This window comes from Sceloporus undulatus, chromosome 5, assembly GCF_019175285.1.
Source record: "Sceloporus undulatus isolate JIND9_A2432 ecotype Alabama chromosome 5, SceUnd_v1.1, whole genome shotgun sequence".
Lineage (NCBI taxonomy): Eukaryota > Metazoa > Chordata > Lepidosauria > Squamata > Phrynosomatidae > Sceloporus > Sceloporus undulatus.
This window is the reverse complement of record NC_056526.1, coordinates 36991124-37007589: the sequence shown is the minus strand read 5'-3', so window position 1 is coordinate 37007589 and position 16466 is coordinate 36991124. Positions and strand designations below refer to the sequence as shown.

The 16466-nt window shown below is 40.3% G+C and overlaps 1 protein-coding gene across 2 annotated transcripts in view; it reads right to left on the bottom strand.

Moving 5' to 3' along the window:
* The window catches only part of CACNA1I (calcium voltage-gated channel subunit alpha1 I), a 412300-nt gene that overhangs the window by 200916 nt on the left and 194918 nt on the right, over positions 1-16466 (bottom strand). For both annotated transcript variants that reach the window (XM_042468134.1, XM_042468135.1), the window contains exon 3: positions 184-295. In XM_042468134.1, coding sequence (XP_042324068.1) covers positions 184-295 — 112 coding nt within the window. The remainder of the gene's footprint in view (positions 1-183; positions 296-16466) is intronic.

The window sequence follows — 16466 nt, the reverse complement described above, 5'->3', positions numbered from 1 at the left end:
TGTGGGAATAAACACAAGGGAAGATCAGATGTTTAGATTCTAGTTTGTGATGGAACTTGTTTTCATGCGCTTTAGCTGATGACTAATTGTTTCAACAGAAAACACCAAAAGGACTAATGGGAATACTGATCAGGACCTCATCAGTGGCTCACACATAAACATTCGGGATAGGGAGTTACTTACCTGCAAAATTTGACATCTGTTGGAAAGGCAATCCATATCATCACAGGGCTGGTACATCCCAAGAGTAACACAGTTCAGTAGGATCACCATCATGCTGACACATTCAAACCAAGTAGAAGAAAAAACCGAGTCAAGGAAAAAAGTCAGCTACAAACCATGCAACCAATGCCCCAGACTATTCATCGCCTAAACCACCATACTATATTCCCCAACCGCAGACTGAACTGATACAGTCCTGGAACAAACTTGTTTTATCCAAACTAGGTGTAGCAACAATATTGTTCCTGGGCTACCTGTGGTTCAGCAAAGAGCAAGCCTGAATGCTGTTCTGTGGAAAAAGCATTATTTATCCTCCTCAGATAAAAATCCTTCATCAAAATTTGTAGACCAAAAAGCAATTTTCACAGAGAAATATACAATTATGGAAAGGGAAGGGCCAAACCTATCATTACTGTGCGCAACCATTTCAGGTGGCAGTCAGATGCTGGGAGGCAATAGTGCAGCCCTGCACACATTACTCCTCAGTTCACTAGCCATTCCTCTCTGTGGGAGGACAAGGCTGTGTAGGTCATATGGCCTCTCCTCTTCCCTCTACACTTGACTGTTGCCTCCAGGAACACTGGAGAACATATCCCATTGCCATTATAAACATAAATTTCAATTACCAATCCAGTTTGCTTTTGTATGTTGAACTGTCATGGGTGGGGACATTGCCATCTTCTTCTTTGCCTTAAGGTAGCACAACATTGGACCAGCTCTGGGCTGAAGTGGTGCAACCTAGGAACAGTTTTACTGCCTTATCTCTTGTTTGTCTTATTTTACTGCGTTATCTATTTGTCACTCTTGGACAATCCAGTCAAGGCAGCACAGACTGGAAAGAAAGGTTGGGGGAATAAATAATTTAAAACACAGCCATATATAAAAGGCAAATCAAAAGGCAATATTCAACAGGGAAACATCTATTGAGAAATCTTTTCAAATCAGAAGTAACAAGCAGATTATCCCTGACATTTTGCATACTAACATTGCAAAGACTCCAGCTCTGTAGGATTAAATGAGCAGAATTAATTATTGTAACACTGTTTTATTAAGTTTTCCTAACAGGTAATACAGAAAACAATAAACAGACCTGTTCTATCTTCCCATAGATAACAAAAGGTATTACAATTACAGCTTACAGTTACCCTCACCCTCCCTGGTTGCTCACATTTATTTTGGTTCACTTAGAACAAAAGACAGATGGCACTGTGTTCTGAGCCAATTAATACAAACATATAGTTTGGTGTTTATGTGGCCTGCCCCAGTTCACAGGTTCAGTTTCCAAATATGTAAGTACTAGCAACCTGTCTTCCATAAATAGAATAAAGTCATAGTTCTTGAGTATGTTGTTGTGTGTCTTTAGGTCACATCTAATTATAGTGGCCCTAAGGCAGAACCTATCACAGGGTTCCCTTGGCAAGATTTGTTCAGAGGTGGTTTGCCTTTGCCTTCCTCTGGGGCTGAGAGAATGTGGGTTCCCATGGCTGAGCATGAGAAGACCAAACCCTGGTCTTCAAAGTCCTAGTCCAGCATGCAAATCACTTCACCATGCTGGCTCTTGAGTTTATTTATTCAATATTAATAATATTATCCAATATTAATAAATGCAATTTTTAAAAACCTGTTCCAATTCTCCAGGTACAGAAATGTGCTATTTCTAAAGATTAATTCAATGTAACATAACACTTAATATAACATAAGAAGAAACCAAGGCTAAAAAGCGTTACTTTTGGGGACTACATCCCAGAATCCTCTTGTCACCATGATCACTGGGGATTATCCAGAAGCCGCACCAAAACCACGCTCCAGTCCTAAGGACTGGAGTGCAGCTTTGGTGCAGCTTCCAGACTCTTAGGACACATGCATCATTGAAACACCATATTTCCAAAGTGACTCGAAGCAGCTTTATTTTGGCTGTCTGTATAGGGCCATAGTTTCTTGTATGGCCACCCAGAAAACAAAGCATCAAGACATGAGGACAATGCCACCCTCTCTATGATTGTCCTCCCTAGCAACTGGTACTGCCTGAGAGTTGTGCCTCCTCCTGGACTGCTGACTGGTCCCGACATGACCAGCCTACAGGTGGCATATAACTATCATGTCTAGTAGCTAGAGGAGGGTATTTTGTGCTTTGCACCCTGGCTAGAACACCCCTCTCCATTTGTCCATGAAAGAAGTGGCTGGTCTTTGTTCCAAAAGCAAGACAAAAGATGGTGCATTCCATTTGGAAGTGCACTTTGATTTCTTCCAATCTAATATCCTGGACCAGCTACACCTTCCTCCTCTGAATTGCCTCCCACCACCTCTCCATCAGTAAGCAGCAACCAGAGAAGCCCCTCCTGAGATTTGACAGTTGATAGTTAACACAGAGAGAAGGAAGACCCAGAAATGTGTACATTGAGCATTATGCTGTGATGTAGGACTGCGGCCCTCATCTTCCTTGAATGTATCTATCCCCTTTAAAGTTATCTGTGCTAATGGCCATCAAAATAAGCTGTGTTTGTTAATTCCATTTTTCAGTTATGCATTGTGTTACATGTCCAGAAATACTTTCTTTTCTCTGCCCCGAATCTCACACCATTCAGCTTTACTAGATGAAGCTGGGTTCTTGTATTATGAAAGGAGGGAAAACAAATCTCCCTATCACTTCATCCACATGATGCAGTATATGCCTCTGCCAAATCCCCATTACACACTTTCCCCCAAAACTATAAGCTCCAACATACTAACCTTTTGGAGGAAATTTTTTTAGCCTCCTGATCATTTTGAGTGCCAGTTCTGGCATAGCGAATTAAGAGTTCTATTAGTTACTAATTCATCATATTTTATGCTACTCTATTATTATGTTCACACGCCTCCTTTCCCCTCAAGGCAGATGATGAGTTTAAAAGAAATACAAATAAAAATATAGGTGGAATTAAAACCATTTAAAAATTGATTTAAAAGCAAAGAGTAAAAGTAGGTCATCACAAGAAGTGCCCTTTTCTTGTAAAACAAATCAGCTCCCTAAAGCCTGCTGGAATAAAAAAAGTCTTCTTCACCTGTTGATAATGGGATAGCAAATAGCCCAGCTGCACTAGGAAAAGCTCAGAAATGCAACCTGTTCAAATTAAGATCCATCTGTACTGAAACACAAGGTTACATTAAACTGGGCATGTTCTTGGAGAACATCTCCCAATTCTATGACTCCACAATTAGTGACAGAACCCTAATAACAATAAGATGTTTTAATGCATCTGTATCCTCACTAAAACAACAGTCCCAGGCAATTAGATAGGGAAAATGTAATAGGTTAAACTGGAGGAAAATGTCTCTCCTGTAGTGGATGCCAGTGAAGACACTGTTGCCTGCAATTTTTCTCTCTGTGTCTTTCACAAGAAATTAGGGGGAAATAATTTCTTCGAAGAGCTGTATTGGAAGGAATAGCTCACTTGGTCCACCTAAATTGTTATTTTGCTCCTAACAGTGACCAATGTTGGATGTTATTTCCATGATGGCCTTAATTATCCTACACTTTAACTAGAGGGAAAATTTCTTTCTTTATCTCAGCTGGTGATCAGTAAATATCCTAACGCATGACGATTGATAGCCCTTGTAATTGTTTTCCTAGCTACTGCATGATGTCCCTGCAGATGCTTATCAGCAGAAATGGTGAATCCTTCATTTTTGGAGGTTCATACAAAGATAGCTCCTAATAATCAACAGTCAAAGAGTCAATTCATCTTTGCGTTCTTTCACAGATTACACAAGAAAATTCCTTTGTATTTATTTTTAATTTGTTGCCCTGTATCTTTCACCAAATACCACTTCACTTTGTACAGAAAAAGGTTTTACAAACACAAGAGGGCACAAGTGCTTATTCACACGCCTTTCTATTGTTAGCTATTCTGCCCTGATTTTTCCCCCTTTCCAAATTGAGCCACATCCTAAATCCAGATTTACATTTATGCTAAGGGTTCTCTAAATTGCTGCTGCAGAGGCAAGCTGCCCTAAATTGGATGAAAGTGCTTTAATGCCTTTTGTTTTGCAGCTTATACATTTAAATTTAGTTTAAATGAGAATAAAGCCTCGATTACGGCTTCGTGTAAAGAACTATGGAAACCCATGAATATTACTGGCAACATTTAGACAGATTAAAGGACATGTTCTGGTTGGCTTTTAGCAGTATGTGCAACACTGAGGAAGATGCAAGATACCCTGGGGTCTGCAGCTCAATGGGAATGGCAAGTAGGGCAAGCTAGATGCAATGAGAAGGGAGGGGAAAGAGTAATGTGACAACACTTTCATGAATACATCTATTGGTTTACTTGCTTCCAAGCAGGTTTACGTTCTAATCCCATAGTTATAAAAGATGAAATTCCACTGAATTTAAGTACCATAAAATGCATAAATTTGCCCTAATTCAGTTCAAGATTATGGATGTGGAAAAGATAGCATCCTTGTGGATATTTTCTTTCCCCCCTCCCCCTCTATAATGCTCACCAGAACTTCAGCCAGTTACATTTTGAACCACAATCCATAACCCCCTCAGCCTGCAGTGCAGTGATTAGGTTGAGTAAAGGATTTTGGAAGTTATAACCTAAAAAATAACATACATACATGGCAGCCCACTGGGAAGAACGTACATGTATATGTCAGTCCATGGCTGTGTGCTCATTGCATGCCGGAACAAAGTTCCTGCCTCAGTGATATTCTGAGCATATGAAATTACTTTGCATATTTAAATGGCTGGCTGTATTCACTGCATGTAAAATAAGTGCTGTTTTTTGAGACTAAAGGCCCTTTCATACTATAGATGCTAGTGCTACAATTCTATTTTAATTGCCCTAGAAACACTGTATGGAATCCTGACATCTGCAGTTTAAGGAGCATCTCAGCCAGGTTGCTCTGTCTAGTGCCTCACCAATCTACAAACCCAGGGACTCCATAGAAAGTTGCTACAGCATACTGCTAGAACTGGTCAGTGTGAAAAGGGGACAGTATCCAAGCAAAGAAGGGACCCTGCCCCTCCACTCCTTTTCCCCCTGCTGAGTTGATAAACTACTTGAACGCTTTGATTTCAGTTTGCAGCAATTGAAGCAAGCTAGGACACAGAAGTGAAGTAGGAGGAGGAGACAAAAAACAGGACATGTTAAAAGCAGCTGAGAAAGTGGGATGGCAGATGATTATCAGGAATGGCCTGAGCAAACTAGGGTAGTTAGAAGGTATAGAGGTGGCAGTACTCAGTCACAATTCCAGAGTCCTTGAAATATGTAGGTTCTCCCTTGGACTTATTTTACTGGGGTAAATATATATGTGTGTAAGGAATAGGAAACTTGCAATCAAACTACAGAGTAGAATTTGAATTATTTTAATATAGTTTATTTTTTAAATAGAGTTCCCTAAATCCCTTGGCCAAGAAGACCAGAGGGAGTTGTAGTGCCATAGTGTGTCGACGTTTAAAGCCCTCCATGGGCCACCCCCCCTTATTTATCAGACCTTCTTTCTCCTCACCTTCCCACTCGGGCCCTCTGTTCTGGTAGTCAAAGCCGGCTGTCCCAGCCCAGGATTTCCTCTGCCCCATCTCGGATTCGCCCCTTCTCACTTGCTGCCCCTCACTCCTGGAACCTTCTTCCTCTGCGAGCAAGGGCCATCACTTCTTTAACCAGCTTCAAAACAGAGCTGAAGTCCATCCTGTTCAGAGAAGCATTCCCGGGCATTGCATGATTGTCACTTGCTATCTGATGTTCTTTTTGTTGCCTTTTTATTGAACCATTTCCTGTATTGCTATGTATTTTATATGTATTATCTTATCATTTCTTAGATTGTACGCCATAGGCAGGTTTACTCTTTTATATTTATTGTTTTTATGTACAGCGCTGTGCAAATCTACAGCGCTATATAAATAAATAATAATAATAACAACATATATCACTTGCATAAGCTCTAGTGGAATTCTGGGAAGCTGTAGATTTTTGACATAAGGACCATGCAATATTAATTAACGTCATTTCACAATAAGAAAGCTTAAAACAAGGGACTTCTTTTAATCAGAATGATTTCATCATCTTGAATGCCTGGGAAAGTTTCTAAACTGGAACACCCTCAATTTCCAGTATCTGAAAACTTGGAATAAACTTGCATACATTTTCTCTGGAAGAGAAACTGGCCTCATCTCGGGTTTTCCAGCACAAATGTTTCAGAAGCCAAATTGAACAGGTGTCTGCCTTGCATTCTGCTAAGGAGAGGCAAGCATAAGATTTTCTTGTAGGAATAAAGTAGTACACTAACACTTCTCTATTTTCTGTTCAATCTAGAGCCTGAAAAAGTTTATTTTGGAAACCACATTTCCCAGAATCAACTCAGCTACAGCATGTCAATAGCCATGCTGGCTGGGAAATTGTGGAAGTTGTAGACCAAACGTGATTTTTTCCAAACTTTAAATGGCTCAAGTGCAGCCTTGGATGCACCTTACAATCTTGTCTGTTTCTCAGAACACCTATAACTGAGGGAGAAAAGAATCCTCGATAAAGAGAAGTATATCTGGCTATATTGCTATTACAACTTTATAATAATATGAGCCTACTCTTTATGGAATGTGTATTTCACACATATTACTATGGCCACCTTGAATCCCATAATGAGAGAAAGACAAGATATAAATAAAACAAGGAAAATAAAATAAATATCCAGTAAAGTTGTATTAAAAGTTCCAATGAATTGAATGGGGATTTCTCCTAGGTAAGTGGGAATACAATTGCAGTCTACATCTTTGAACCTCAGGACTTATACATAATTTGTATAACTAGTAGATGTTTAATTGGATATATACTTTACATTGGACTGCAATCAAATTTAATGTATGATTTAATAACAAACTGACAGGATGCTGTGGTGGTCTGAGCGCTGGACTATGACTTTGGAAAACAGGGTTTGAATTCCAGCTCAGCCATGGAAACTTACTGGGTGACCTTGGGAATGTGACACTCTCTCAGCCTCAGAGGACAGCAAAGACAAATCCCCTTTGAACAAATGGTAGGAAACCCCCATGACAGGGTTGCCATAAGCTAGAAACAAGGTGAAGGCAAAACAACGACAATGCTTTCATGCTTTTAAAAAAAACATTTGTATTTCATATTATTTTAGATGCTCTGTTTTTATTTATATTTTAAGCTGTTTTCAGGGGAAAAGTGGAATAAAAGAATACCTTAGTTAGCAAGGCCTCTCACAAAGAAACCTTTTACAAAGTCCTTTTATGCCCATTCATGCCAATTTCCCCCCTTCATCTTCTGCCTAACTATAATTTTTTAGCAGAATTAGCATTGGGGAGATGGTGAGGGAGGGCTGAAGAAATGCATACTTTCAGTGTTGGATGTCTGCAGCAACCAAATCAATAAAAGCTTATGCTCTAGCCAATCTTACTGTAGGTTTGTGTGCCTGTCTACAGCAGGCAAGGTAAAATGCAGCTGCTTCCAAAGTCCCTTACTGAACATGTATGAAGAGCCTAACAAAGAGAAAGGGGCAAGCAAATAAGCCTGCTTCACCAGTTCCCTGGTGAAAGAAGAAGTAATCCTTGGATTCATTTTAGAAGAAACCTTCAAATGGTCTTTAAAAGGTTCAAAATTAATGCACATATCACATGTGCATATTGTTCATTTGCTGAAACATGTTGAATTGCCCTTCTTTTTTGGAATATGGGAAACTATTCCTGGTAGCTGCTTTGAGAAGCAGGGTGGTGGGCTACATAGACCTCTGGTTAGAACCAACCTGGCTTACTCATGTTCTTAATCTCAGAATTGGCTTCTGTGAATTAGAATTAGGTGAAATCCAGGGGCAACCTAGGAAACCTCTTCTTTGAAAATCCTCTAGTGTTGTGAAACCTCTTTTGGCTTTCTTCAAAATTTCTCAGGCAGTTTGATGGAGGAACCACCACCGACAACAACTTGCTTAGAATTTAACTTGAGGTGAAAATTTGGGAAACACATATGTGGAAGGAGGATGACACAATCCAGTACTGGACAATCATAAGATGTTTGTTTTTCCAAGGAGATAAAATTAGGTCTCAAGGCAGTAAAAAGTAAGCAAATAAAAAATAAGCCATGCAATAAACTATCACAACCAGTGGGCCTTTGCAGGTGTTGGCATTCTCAAGAGGGGCTTAACATGTCATTCAGTGTTCTTCTCCCATCCAGCCACAGTTTGTTCCTTAATAAATGTTGGGGGTCATTTGCATGACAGTTTGAGTCACACAGCTGCTGTCAACTGCACAGTTTCCTACTGCCAAAGGTTGAATTGGCTGTGTAAAATCCAAGCACATGTGCCAAGGCGAATCATATTTGGATTGATTACTGTTTCTCAGGCTACTGAAGCTGTCATTTTTTGTGCAGTTATGAGCAGCACTACCTGAAAAGCAGATACTGGCTCAGTTCATTGTGTGGTGAGCAGCACCGGTCCTTGGCTGCTGCCACACAGCAGAATTAATGCAACCTGACACTGCTTTAACTGTATTGGCTCCATCCTATGGAATCTTTGTACTTTATAGTCTGTTGTGGCACCAGAGGGCTCTAATAAAGAAGGCTAAATATCCCACAGAACTACAAATCCCAGAATTGTGTAACACTGAGCCATGGCAGTTAAAGAAGTGTAAAATTGCATTAATTCTATAGAGTAGGTACAGTCATACACTATTCAGTTTATAGCATGTAAAAGTTAGAACAAGATGACTAAAAGGTGTAGTAGGACTGGGCTTAAATGCCAGGATGATGAAATCCAGCATATTTGAAAGCATGCCACAGATGGCGGCTACTCTATATCTGAAAAATGAAACATTCAGGTCAAAAAGTGCCTCCCTCCTACTCCTGTAGGCATTAGGAGAGAATGGAAAGAGAATTAATTACATTACTGTTAGCAACAGGGACTCTCTCTAGTCACCACAACAGCAACTTGAACTTGTCCTATAATCTCTCCTGCCTCCTCAAAACACACTTTCCATTCCTCTGCCCCTCCACCCCATTCACATGTGCAGTTAATTTCGACTGTTGACAAAGCTGGTATTCAAAATCCATATCATTCAGACAGAGGTTCCATTGTTAATTAACTTTCTTCAGTTCAAACTTTCTAATTAGCAATGAACTTCCTTCCTGTCATTCTCGTCAACCCAGACTTCGGGCTTTATCACATCAGCCTGTTGTCTCGCAGCAATTACGTTGTTTAAGCAAATGGAAACATGCTGGTATGGTAACAATCACTATTACACCTTCTCTCCAATTCTGCCATGGTGCTGCTTTGGTGAGGCAGATTCTCACAATCAGTCTTCCACAGTGTCTCACTGACCCCACCTCCTCCCATGTCTTCCCTGCATAGCCTATCCACGCCATTTTTTTTCTTTTTGACACAAATGCACAATTCAGCAATTTTGATGCTTCTCAGAGACATCATTTCACTCTTCTGATTGAAATCACACACATACTCAATGTGGCTTATAATCTTTCCACCTCGTTCACATGTTTTTGCAGTGTGCCTACCCATTCATTGGTTCACACTGGTTGTTTTTATTTCATTCATTGGTATTTGTTTTATTTTTTCAAATTTGTTTCACTGTAATTGCCACATGCTCATGACTTACCACAGCAATGCAATCATGAAATCAAAGCAATATATATATATATATATATATATATATATATATATATATATATATTTTAAAAAAAGAATTATCAAGAAACTGAGTAAAAACAATGTTGTTCCTGTGCACCATGATGTCTTCTTTGTCTGGACACAAGTAATGGAGTGATTTCACCCTGCTTGGGGACAGGGAGGGGGAGAAGAGGAGAACCAGACCCACTCATACTGTAGGACCCAAATGATTGCACGAGTTCAGTACTTGAACAACAGCAAAAAATGGAAGCCATTAATGGGTTTTTCAGTCAATGAAAGGATGCACTCCAGTGATGATGGAAATGCAATGCAACAACAGGAGAGTCACGACATTGTGTAATAAGGAAAGATCAAACATGGAACCAAGCCATAGCAGTCATCAACAATCTGTCATGTGGTAATGCCCTTCACTTCCCTTGGTGAGAATCTCTTCTGTTGTTTCCCCAACACCCTCCTCTTCCTGTCTTGGATTCATTGTTAAGGCAGTGTTTGGATCCATTCAGAGACACAGAAGAGAGCATGATCATTCAATACAGAACTGGATGCCATAGCTGGGATTCAGAGTCTGGAATAGTTACCTTTTGATTACAATTCTCAGAAACCCATAGTTACCCATGAGGGATTTTGGGAACAGTAGTCAAATGCCGTGAGGAGATGGGCCAGGATAGCATGGGCCAAGCCTGGAGCCCTGAGGACCAGTCCTTGGGCTGGAGGGTGGGCAGGTGTTTACATGCCTGCCCACCCATGCACCATGGACGTGCTGTTGCCATGTGCCCCTTACCATACTCCTCTGTTACACTTTGTGGGGAAAAACCGATCACCACATCTGATGGGGAAACAGGGTGCCTGGCCACATGATTGCTGCCAGGTACCCCAATTCCATGTCAGACACAGTGATGGGGGGAGGGGCTTCTCACTAACAACAATGACTGAGTAATATAAGGGCTGTGGGGGTTCTTTCTGTTTTCCTGGAGTTTACTGTGGAATTTCCACAAAACTTGTGGCAAATGAAGGGTCATTTATACCCGTGTTAAAGCCCCTTTGTCCCGAGATCAAGCCAAGTCCACCTGATTCACATCCAGTCTGCCAGATCTGATCCCAGCTTGGGGCTAATGGCTTGCATCATCCAAACAGGATGACATGAACACAGGTCTTTTGGTCCATGTGGACAGCCCTAAATTCTGGCAGGCATTATGAAAATACAAATTAAAAAAATAAATAAGACAACGCAGGATATTTTGTTGTACAAGATCAGACTGGCAGTCTGTTTAGACCAGCACATTGTTTTTGATAGTGTCATGCACCAGATGGTTCACAGGGAAGTGAAAGGAAATGTGTTGTAAATGATTACATAATCACTCACCATGAGGGAAAGGTTCTCCATACACTCTTATCAGCCAGTACTTCATGTCCTCAAGGGAAAAAATAGTATAGATCTTATTTTATACCTTTTGGTCATCTCGAATGAAATATGGATTACATTACACTCTATTTCCTAGTTTTCTAAGGTTCTTGTTTCCAGATGATAAAACTACCCCATACTCTCAGTGCTTTGATCACCACTGCAGCTTCAAAAGTGCCCTATCTTATCCCCATGTTATGGAAATGAACAAATAAAATGATGGTCTAGAAAGGTCATTAATTTTTCTTCTTCTTCTCAGTAAAAAGTGACTGCAGTTGGTTCCATCTGAAAGAACATGGTGTGAACCAGATTTATAATTCTTTTCCCATTTTAGTGACAATTAATATTGCCAATTGCCTCTCGCCTTTCTCCTCAGCTATTGATTGGCTGGGATCCAGCTGTGACTCTAATAAGACCACCATTTATTCTGAAATATGTGTCAGAGCTTTGGGCTTTCAACTACAGTTAAAAAGGCTTGTGCCCATGCCAGATGGAGTGCCGCCACCAAAGAAAGTGGAACAGAGATTGCAAATACACACATTAGTATTAGGTCCTGCAGCACATGGATAAGCCAAAATTGGTTTTAACCTTTTTGATAAGTTTTCTGATTTCTAGCAGCTTGGTTCATGGATTGTTGACATTATAGTCCAGAAAACTGACTGTTATGCTTACACTTGAAATCCCTTTTTATACAAAGGCTCTGGGATTCTTTCAAAGAAACTCCACTTTTTTCTTATTTTTTTAAAATTTCTCCCTGACTACAAAATACCAGCATTTGAACTGTGTAGCCCTGCATTCCCCCGCAAATGTCCATGTCTTTAAGAATTCATGTCAGTGCCAAATGGTCCCTGAACCGTGTGTTTTTTACATAGATAAGCATATTAAAAAAAAAATGGAACTTAGAGTAGAGAGATCTAGAGTGTTGCTTTAAAATTAAAAGCAAACACATTAGTGTTAGTTCACTCTCTCTTTTAGTCGTTGCTTGTCACTTTACAAGTAATGCTTTAGTCATGCATTATTAACACAATACTTTTTAATACTTTTTTTCTTAACAAAGAAATACTCTTAAATATATAATGCGGCTCAGTCCTCTTCCCAAAAGTAATATTTTGGAAGTAATGAGTAAAGGCTACTTATTACACCCCAAACATGATAATGTTCCCAGTTTTGAGAGAGTCCCTCTCTAGGTTAGTTGCACACTTCCAGCTCTTGGGATCCTGTCACTATATCCTTGGATCTACACACTATGCAAGTGGCTGTGTTGATTTGTAGGTTCAACGTGGTAAAGCATGACTAGTTCTCCCTTTCAATTTTTAAATGAAAATAGTCACAGTCGTTTAAAAACTAACAACACGATAATGATTTATTATATCACAATCCAACTAAACATAAACTCACTGAATTCTAAGATATAGCTGTCTTAGGCGCGGTACAGAGCGCCAAACGAGGCACCTCCCCGGCGCTTCTCTTTGCTCTGCAGGAGCGCCGCAGTAACCAAATTGTGCAGCGCTGCTGCAGAGCAAAAAAGGAGTGTCTGGAAGTGGCTCCTTTTTGCGGTGGCACTGCGATGCAATGTCATCATTATGCCCCTCTTCTGGTAGGCGCACCACAGTTGCGGCACGTCCATGACGTGTGAAGGTTGCAGTGTGTGGGGGCGCTCCACCCACCAAGCAACCCTCACACATGACGAGGGCGCCGCAAAGTCCCATCTGTTCTGGGCCTTAGTCTGTAGATCAGTATGTAGAGAAATCTTGTAGCACCTTGAAACTAACTAAAGAAAGAAGTTGGCAGCATGAGCTTTTGTAGAGTTTTGTACATTTAAGTCTACTTCCTCAGATGCATTTGATCTGAATATACATATTCCAAGCTCCCCAAAACCCTATTCAAATTTTATCAATTCTTTCTGTTCATAACTGGTCTCCACTCTAACTGACTTAACTAGGACTGCACCTGCACTGCAGAATTAATTATCTTTGACACCGCTTTAGCAGCCTATGGCTCTATGCTATGGAATTGTGGGGCTTGTAATGTTTTCAGATATTTAGCCTTCTTTGTCAGAGAGCTCTAGTCTCACAGCAAACTATAAATCCCAGGATTCTATACGATGGAGCAGTATCAAACTGTATTAATTCTGCAGTGTGGCAGCAGCCTAACTCTTTTTCTGGCAATCTTCTACATAATAGCTTTTTCCCTTACAGGCAACCTCTGTTGCATTCACAAGGCTGTGATTGTCTAGCTCCAGCCAGGCTTGCCCAACTTCTCTCTTCACACCAATTATGTTTTTACGTATTTCATAAAAGAAACATCATTATGCTCTTAGTATCACAAAAGATAATATATTACAGGTGATATCGTTATTGCTGGTAATATAGTACCTGCAATACATTACTAGGAGAGCTAGTGTGTCATGGTGGTTTGAGTATTGAATGATGAATCTGGAGACCAGGGTTCGATTCCAAGCTCAGTCAAGAAACCCACTGGGTGACCTTGGGCAAGTCACACTCTCTCAGTCTTTGGGGAAGACAATGACAAATCTCCTCTGAACTAATCTTGCCAAGAAAACCCTGTGATAGGGTAGCCTTAGGGTTGCCATAAGTTGGAAATGACTTGAAGGCACAGAGCAACAAACAACAATACATTACTGAGAGCTAGTATGGTGTAGTGGTTTGAGCATTGGACTGTGACTCTGGAGATCAGGGTTTGATTCCTCATTTGGCCTTGAATACCCACGGGGCGACCTTAGGCAAATCACAAACTCTTAGCCTCAGAAAACCACATGATAGCCTTGCCCTAGGATCACTATATGTCGGAGACAACTTGGAAGCACATAACAACAGCACATGACTGCCAAGCTCTGCTAAATATCCATATGCATACAGTTCAAAAAGACTTGTACCATAAGTATTTTATATTTGAGGTTTATACCCAGGTATGAAATACAGTAAGTGTCCTTAGAGCAAAATTCCACATACCACTAGATCAATGTCTGCTTGAAATTTTAAGATCAAAGACAGGCAGCGCATAGGCCATAGCTAGCAAGTTTTTTCTGCTAGATGTTTCACCTCCATTTCCCTGCAAGTAACCCACTGATGCAGCAGACAGAAGTCTGCCATGGCAAATATACACATTATGAAACAAAAAACATAAGCATTTGTTCACATGAGCCATGATTGTTGTTCCATCGGAACATCAGTAGGCAAAAGAAAACAATACCTTGAAAAACAACAATTCAGTGTCCCCCAAGAGGTACAATTCACACCGTCCATCACCTTCCAACAGTGGCCATTTACAAAGGCTATGACAACTGTCAAAAACTAGCATGGTATAGTTGTTTGAATGATGGACAAGGACTCTGGAGAGCAGGGTTCAATTGCCTGCTCAGCCATGGAAATCCACAGGGTGGCCTTGGGCGAGTCACACATTCTCAGCCCCAGAAAATCCCATGACAGCATCACTTTAGGGTCAGAAACAACTTGAAGGCACACAGCAGCAACAACAAATGACAACTGTCAACCTGCTTTCCATAGTCCTCCTGTTCTTCTTCTGTGCTATTTTCATTTGGCCATCTACCTTTTGTCCAGTGTGCTATTGTGCTGAGTTCATGGGCTCTTGGTTTTTATGATGCATGGTGATGACAGCGTTTGTTTTTTATTTTCTCTTCTAAAAAAATTATAATCCCTCTATGAGACTGTTGAATTTTAGGATGTTTGAGAGAGGGCTTTCTCTTGGCCCTAGCACCATTACAGGAATGACAAGGAGCCCTGGTGGCTCAGTGGTTAAGTACCAGTACTGAAGCTACTGGCAGCCACAAGGTTGTGAGTTCAATCCCAGGCAGGGCTCCAGGGTCCACTCAGCTTTGCATTCTTGCGTAGGTTGCTAAAATGAGTACCCAGCTTTGGCTTACACATTATAAACCACTTAGGAAGTACTTGCACTGATAAGCAGTATAGAAATGCTATTATTATTGCTAGTGAGGACTTGGGAGAGAACCTTTCAGCTGCTTTCAGGCTGCGGAAATCCCTCCCATGCAAGATCCTGTTGCCCCCCTCTCTGCTCTCCTGCTGGGATGGAAAGATCTTGTTTTTTAAGGCAGGCCATTAGTACTGTTTTACATTTATGTTTTTAATTAATTGTTTAATTGTTTTTAAAACTTTTGTATGGATAAGATTTTACCTGTAGTTTTAATTTGTTGCAAGTTATCTTGGGTCCCATGTCAGGAGAAAGGTAGGATACAATAAAATACTGAACAAATGAACAGACAAATTCAGTGTTATTTAAAAGCTGTGTGGTTTTGCATGGGTTGGAATAGTTTGATATGCTGATGTCTTCAAGCAAAATCAGATATTATGGACAGCAAAATATGTCCTTCAGGGAAGTCTGCCACCACCTGACTGAAGATGGTACTGCAGCCTTCAAACACAATAACACATTTAAATTAATTCAAATTCATTAATGTGCATGTGTTTGTTTGTATTATGTTGTTTTAAATCCTATATAATCCCAGGTGCATGCATCTCATTCTTATTAGTATCTATAGAATGTTTTGGGTGTCTGGAATTCATGGTCAGACAGCCAGATGCACATCCTTTTAAAATTATAAATGGTCAATCCATTTTAATATTATAGACTGTAGAAGAGAACTACTTTTCTTCCTTGACTTATTTATTGACACTGTTGTCCCTTCTCATGGAGGAACATGGGCATAAAATAGTATATCTATAGCTATTGCAGAGCAGTTAAAATTTCATTTAGAGCAGAAGGTATTTGTGTTGTGAATATGAAACCACCAGACAGTGGTAGGCAATGATGTTCTCTGACACATCTCCTGGTGACTTTCTGCCATTTCACTGACTTCCTACTTTTCCTGTTGTCCTCCATTTCTCTACCTTCGTCTTTTCTCTCTCTGGCTTTCTTTTTGTGGCCAGCATGCTGCTGCACAATACAGGTGACATTGTGACAAATCCAGAACCAGAAGCACTGTCTGAATCTGTCAGTCTGAATGAATAGGAGTGTCTCACTTATTTTCAATATTCCACTCTTGAGCACAACAGCTTTGCTTATGATCCTGAAAATAAAGGGCCCTAACAGAAACCAGGGCTCCTCAGATGGATTTCAAAGGAAGACAAAGACACTACATTTTTCAGCATGTCAGAGGTTCAAGTTACTGAGTACCTTACTTACTTGTCCTGCTTAGTTATACTGTACA